The sequence below is a fragment of the Ailuropoda melanoleuca genome, chromosome X (genome assembly GCF_002007445.2).
Source record: "Ailuropoda melanoleuca isolate Jingjing chromosome X, ASM200744v2, whole genome shotgun sequence".
Classification (NCBI taxonomy): domain Eukaryota; kingdom Metazoa; phylum Chordata; class Mammalia; order Carnivora; family Ursidae; genus Ailuropoda; species Ailuropoda melanoleuca.
This window is the reverse complement of record NC_048238.1, coordinates 43,513,671-43,520,999: the sequence shown is the minus strand read 5'-3', so window position 1 is coordinate 43,520,999 and position 7,329 is coordinate 43,513,671. Positions and strand designations below refer to the sequence as shown.

The 7,329-nt window shown below is 44.3% G+C and overlaps 1 protein-coding gene across 1 annotated transcript in view; it reads right to left on the bottom strand.

Annotated features, from left to right (window-relative positions):
- MAGED1 (MAGE family member D1) overlaps positions 1–7,329 on the bottom strand; it is a 64,249-nt gene that overhangs the window by 6,046 nt on the left and 50,874 nt on the right. Inside the window, exon 4 of the mRNA XM_019793537.2 lies at positions 160–233. Coding sequence (XP_019649096.1) covers positions 160–233 — 74 coding nt within the window. The remainder of the gene's footprint in view (positions 1–159; positions 234–7,329) is intronic.

Below are 7,329 nucleotides of genomic sequence, written 5' to 3'. Positions count from 1 at the left end.
GGGGCCCCCCCCCCCCCCCCCCCGATAAACCATGGGAATTTGAGACGACGGAGTCTAGGCACGAAGAGGGCAAAATCAGATCCAGGCTTTTGGACGGCCAAAGGGACCCCAGGGAACTGTCGGCTAGGGAAATGGTGGGGTGGGGAGTGGAGATCTCACCTGGAAGCCGAGGAGGCCCGCACCACAGTCCATTTTCTGAGCCATGGCTCCTGTCCCTCTGGCAAGAGCAGAGCCTGGGGGTTGTGGGGGAGGAGCTGGGCGTTATACCACAGAGGGCAAATATGAAGAGTCGAATTTGGGTGGGGAGGTGTCTGGGATTGACTGTGGGGGCGAATGAGGCGCTGAATGTGAGGGGAACGGGCTGGATCAGAGTGGGAAAAGTGAATGGGTGTCAGGATGGAGGCTCTGAATCCCGAGAAGCTACTGACGGGGAGAAGCTTCAAATCGGGGTTCGGAAAGCCATTAACAGTTCTGAATCCAGGGGGAGTGGGTTGGGACTCGCATATGGTAAATTGAATGGAGGTTTCGAATCGGGAGGAATCGTATGACAGTACAGATTGAGGTCGAGAAATCTGTGGAGATTTTTAACGATGGGAGGGGTTCGGAGAACGAACAGGGGTTCTAAGCAAGGGAGGATCGGGTGAGGGGTGTGAATGGGGGGTTCGGGGCGTGGAAGGGGGATCGGAATCCGGGGTAAAGGGATCGAAATGAAAAATGGGGGGCCCGCACCAGGGGGCAGATGCCCTGTCTGGGGGCTAATTCTCACCTTGCCTCAGGCCCCAACCCCAACCCCCTCGTTGCCTCCCTTCTTCACGACTCAGAGGATCGGGATTGCAGTGCTCGACTCTCCGCAGCCGCACCCTCTCCTTGTCCAGGAGAAAATGCCAGCGCGGCAGCTAGGACGACCCCGCCTCTCCGCCTAATATACCACCCACCAACTCAGACAGTTATGCGCATGCGCAAGAACTGACCGACCAAATAAAAGTCCCGCCCGCTTCCCCAACAAAAGCTTCGTCCCGAACACCATGGTGCGCATGTGCAAGGGGAGGCAATCCCGCCCCTTTGCCAACACACCATCCCACCACCAACCAGGTCGACAGTATACCACGGTCCCACCTCCTTCATCAATATCCCCTCCCCCAAACAGATGCGCTGTGCCTTTAGGTCCCACCCCTTGCCCCACACACCGGCCCCCTACCTTTTCCGCAATGCGTCTCTGTTCTATCCCCCGCCTCTTGTGGCCCCTCCTGTCCGGTCGGCAAGCATCTCTAGCCCCCTGCCTAGCACCACTTAGGTCACTATTAAGGAGGTGTCCGTGTGGGGTCTCAAACTGCAACAAGTGCTAGGCTCCCGCTAAGCTCACCCAGGAAAAGGAATGGCCAAAGAGAATACACTGCTGGAGGTAGAAGTAGTCTGCACCTGCCACAAGAATCTGTATGATCCCCCTCAACAGATCCCAGACTCATAAACATTAGCTTCTCTCCTGCTCTTTGTGCAGCTCCAGCCATGCGCATATTTTGTGTGCAGGTGAGGGAGGGAAGGGAACAGCTTGAACATCACAGCGCAATCTGTGCTGGGGCTTGTCTTTTCTCTTAAGGCAGCCCTGGGAGTGGATATCAGCATCCCCATTTTACAGGTCAGAAAACTAAAGCACAGACACACTGCATGAACTAGACAAGGCCAGAGCCAGTTAAGAGAAAATGCAAAATGTGGGCCTTGGGTTTTCCTGACTCCAAAACCCATGTTCCACTAGTGCTGGCCCAGGAACTGAGGTACCCTCCCCTCTTCAGTTTTGAGCGACAGATCCCACACATACACCTCCCCTGCCCTGTCAACACTGTCCCAAACAAGCAAGGTTTGTGTTCTCCCGAGACTTTAAGCTCATGCTCTGCATTTAGGAGAACATAGAGAGAGACCCTTAGTCCCCACCCCATGTGGATCCATCCAGGTGTGGGAATTGTTCCTGGGGGTCCACTCCCTGCTCCGATTATCAGTTCTCTCCCTGTGAGTGGCACAAACACCGCTGCCCCCTGAGGCCTTCCTGGTGCCTGCTTGAGCAGCCAGGACAATCAAGCACCTGTGCGTCTGAACCGTGGCAAGCCCACATTCAGTGTAAATGTTTACCCTGGTTCCTTCCAGGGCTCAGGACTCAATTCCTGGGATGAACTGCTGGGCCATTCTACCCCTAGCTGTGTGAGCTGTCTCAGGTCATTCCACTTCTCTGAGCCAGATTCTCAACATACAAAATGGGAAGCACAAATAGCACTGACTGGAGTCGGACCCAAGGACACACATGCTGCTATGCTTCCACATGACTGGAGACTCAGACAGAAAATCATATACAGATGTGAAATGACTCAAATTGAACTGATACTTTCCAAAAATACAAGGCAGACCTTGGTACATTTCACATTTGTTCTGGCATCAGCTTCTGCCAGGAGTCTGCATATGAAAGAAAGCTAATGCTAGGAAGGATGGCAGCATTTGGTCCCCAAGGGCCAACATCAATTCTGCCTGGCTGGATGACTTTCCTCATCTGTTGCATAGCAACCTCCCCTGTCAGCTGCCTGTTTTTCCTCAGCACTTCCTCTGTAAAGTGTCTGCAGTGGGACGTGATCAGACTCAGGAAAGAAGGTCTGAAACACCATTTTATATGCTATCTGCTTCTGTATCTGTATCTCCAGTCTTGGTTTGGCCTATGAATTCTAGATCCATAATCCAACTGCCTGCCTCTCTTATGCAACTGGATATCCTTCAATATTTTCAAATTTAACAGTTGCAAACTGATTCCTTTGTTTATATCCTCTTCCTCACCAACACTGTGTTTCTCCTCTAGTCACGCCACTCTCTCCCCCTTAGAACAAAAAGCCTTTTAGGGAGATGGCTTTTTATTTTATTCACTGCTGTGTAACCTGTACCTACAATGAAACCTGGCGTATTTTATATGCTCAAAAATGTTTGTTAATAAAAGAATGAATCACACCATCCACCCTATTGCTCAAGCAAGAAACCTGAGAGGTATTCTTTCTTTTTTCCTTCCTGTGATGAGTTCACTTACTTTTCCTTATACAAACAATGCATATTTGTCACTAAAAATTTAAATATTGGGGCGCCTGGGTGGCTCAGTCGATTGAACCTCTGACTCTTGATTTCAGCTCAAGTCACGATCTCAGGGTTGTGAGATCGAGCTCCACTTTGGGCTCTATGCTCAGCAGGGAGTCTGAGATTCTCTTCCTCTCCCTCTGCCCCTTCCCCCACTCACACACACTCAAAATAAATAAAATCTTTAAAAAATGAAGATAAAAAAATAAAAATTTAAACATCAAATATTTTAGAAATTAAGTAAACATCACTCCAAGTGGCACCACACCACCCTGAGACAACCGCTAATAAGATTTTGATGCTCCCGTTTCACGTAACATATATATGCTTACATAAATGGGATCATATGTCATATTTTAAATTGCATTCTTTTGCTTCTGCCTCCCGCTCCTTTCCTTCACCTCAACCCTCATCTGCCAAGCATGCATTTTAACAACCATTTTTATAACTTTCCATTTCAAAAAGTCATCTTATTTTTTTTTTACTGTTTTACAAAAATTAAGATCATAGACATTTCAATGTATCAGACTTATTTTACTTAACACGGATCTACCTCTTCCCCACTCTTTTACATTGCTGCATAATATTCCATGATAGGGATATACTGCAATGTGGTCAATCATTTCCCCACTGATGGTCATTCTAGTTTCAAGGTTTTGGGGAGTACATACACACAAACAACACTGCAATAAAATACTTGTACATATATCCTTGTATTTTATGCTTAATGTTCTTCATTCCTGTGACACCAGATGCCCAGGAATAAGACTGACAGTGCTTGGTAATATAAAAACTTTTTCAACCTTTTGCCAATGTGATGTGTACTTTATTGGTATCTCCTGTGGTTTAATTTACATTTCTGATGTAAATAGTGAAACACACATTCATATATTAATGGAACTATTAGATTTCTTTTGTAAAGTAATTCTGCAAGTACTTTATCGTGTATTGTCTTTTTGTCTTATTTTTAGAACTTCTTTATATAGTCCCACAGATGCTTACTGAAAACCCTTAGGGCTAGATATATTTCAATTATTTTTTTCACATTTTAATAAGGGAACACTGTGTATATACTCTATGTTACATAACAGTTCAAACTGCAAAAGCCTTTATAAAGGCCAGATGTTCACTTTTTCACACTCCCTTAGCAGCCAAGAGAATGTGATCTAGGATTTACCAGTGTGGCAGGTCCTGAAAACTACCCTGAGGCTCGATGATTCATTAGAAGAACTCACAGAACTCAGAGAAGGTGTTATGCTTATGGCTATTGTTTATTACAGCAAAAGCATACTGATTTTAAATCAACAAAACCAAAAGGTGCACAGGAAAGACTCCAGGAGAAACCAGGCGTATGCTTCTGGCTGTCTTCTCTCAGTGGAGTTGGATGGCCAGTGCTTAAATCTCCCAGCAAGATATGTGGCAACCTGGGAAGTGTCCCTGAGCTGGGATTTTACTGGGGGTCAATCAGGTAGGCACTGGACACTCGTGTGGCTGACCTTAGTTACTCAGCCTCCAGGCTGTGCACAGGTGCTACAAGACCAGAGGCCCACTATATAATACAAAATGAGCCAAGGCCCACTATAAATCACACTGTTAACATAAACTATCTAGCATGGCCCAAAGTTCCAAGTGAACAAAAAGACACTCTGATCAGGCAGGATACTCCAAGGGCTTGGAGATTATCTCCCAGGAGCTAGTTAAGAGCCAGACCTATCTTTGGAACGTACAGACATTTTTTGGAAATCACAGGATTTATAGACCTCACACACCTGTGGAATCAATTCTTTTCTACAATCCAGTTTCTAGGAGCAGCACTGGTAGCAGGGCTAAGGGCAGCATCTAGTATCCAGTGTTCAGTGGTGGCAGTAATGGCAGCCAACCAGCTAATACTTATGGCATGATTTTTGAAAAAACAATCTTATTAATTCTACTTTAAAAATTTAACTTTTTATTTTGAAATAATTATAGATACAGAGGAAATTGCAAAGAAAATACAGAGAAGTCCTATGTACCCCTTCAGCCAGTTCCCCCAATGGGTACAGTTATGAAACTGTAATACACTACAAAAACCAAGAAATTGACATTGGTATGATAAATGCATATAGTTCTATCACATGTGGGGAGGTTTCAATAGTAATCACCACAGCAATCAATATACAGAATTATACTAACCCCACAGATTTCCCTGTATGACCCCTTTACACTCACATTCATCATCCTTCCCTCCACTACCCCAACCCTTAGCAGCCATTAATGTGTTCTCCAACATTGTAATTTCAACATTTCAAAAGGTTATAAAATTGGAATCATACAATATGTCACATTGTAAGTGACTTTTTCTTCACTCAGCATAATGCCTGTGAGATACGCCCACATTGTTATGTGTATGTGTTAATAATTTGGTCCTTTCTACGTTTTTTTTTAATGATTTTTAATTATATTATGTTAGTCACCATACAGTACATCCCCGGATTCCGATGTAAAGTTCGATGCTCCATTAGTTGCGTATAACACCCAGTGTACCATGCAATACGTGCCCTCCTTACAGCCCATCACCAGTCTATCCCATTCCCACGTACCCTTCCCTTCTGAAGTCCTCAGTTTGTTTCTCATAGTCCATAGTCTCTCAAATTTCATTCCCCCTTCTGATTACCCCCCTTTCTTTATCCCTTTCTTCCCCTACCGATCTTCCTACTTCTTATGTTCCATAGAATTAGATGAGAGAAATCATATGATAATTGTCTTTCTCTGCTTATTTCACTTAGCATTATCTGCTCCAGTGCCGACCATGTTGCAGCAAATGTTGAGAATTCGTTCTTTTTTATAGCTGAGTAATATTCCATTGTATATAGGGACCACAGCTTCTTAATCCAGTCATCTGTTGAGGGGCATCTCGGCTCCTTCCACGATTTATCTATTGTGAACAGTGCTGCTATGAACATTGGGGTGCATATGGCCCTTCTCTTCACTACGTCTGTATCTTTGGGGTAAACACCCAGTAGTGCGATGGCTGGGTCATAGGGTAGCTCAATTTTTAACTTTTTAAGGGACCTCCACACTGTTTTCCAGAGTGGCTGTACCAACTTGCATTCCCACCAACAATGTAGGAGGGATCCCCTTTCTCCACATCCAATCCAACAATTGTTGTTTCTTGCCTTGTCTATCTTTGCCATTCTAATTGGCGTTAAGGTGGTATCTCGGTGTGGTTTTGATTTGAACTTCCCTGATGGCTAATGATCTTGAACATTTTTTCATGTGTCTGTTAGCCATTTGTATGTCTTCATTGGAAAAGTGTCTGTTCATATCTTCTGCCCATTTTTTGATTTGTTTATTTGTTTCTCATGTATTGAGTTTGAGAAGTTCTTTGTAGATCTTGGATACCAGTCCCTTATCTGTAGTGTCCATTGCAAATATATTCTCCCATTCCATGGGCTGCCTCTTAGTTTTTTTGACTATTTCCTTGGCTGTGCAGAAGCTTTTTATCCTGATGAAGTCCCATATATTCATTTTATCTTTTGATTCTCTTGCCTTTGGAGATGTGTCATGAGAAAGGTTGCTCTGGCCAATGTCGTAGAGGTTGTTGCCTATGTTCTCTAGAATTTTGATAGATTCCTGTCTCACATCGAGGTCTTTCATCCACTTGGAGTTTATTTTTGTGTATGGTGTGAGAGAGAGGTCAAGTTTCATTCTTTTTCATGTAGCTGTCCAATTTTCCCAGCACCATTTATTGAAGAGGGTGTCTTTTTTCCACTGGATGTTTTTTCCTGCTTTGTCAAAGATTAGCTGCCCAAAGACCCGAGGTTCCATTTCTGGGTTCCCTATTCTGTTCCATTGGTCTATGTGTCTGTTTTTGTGCCAGCACCATGCTGCCTTTGTGATCACAGTTTTGTAGTACAGCTTGAAGTCCAGAATTGTGATGCCCCCAGCTTTGTTTTTCCTTTTCAACAGTTCCTTGGAGATTCGGGGCCTTTTCTGGTTCCATACAAATTTAAGGACTATTTGTTCCAGTTCTTTGAAAAATGTCCTCGGTATTTTGATCGGGATAGCATTGAAAGTGTAGATTGCTCTGGGTAGCATGGACATTTTAACTATGTTAATTCTTTGAATCCATGAGCATAGAATATTTTTCCATCTTTTTATGTCTTCCTCAATATCTTTCAAAAGTGATCTATAGTTTCTAGGATATAGGTCCTTTACGTCTCTGGTTAAGTTAATTCCAAGGTAACG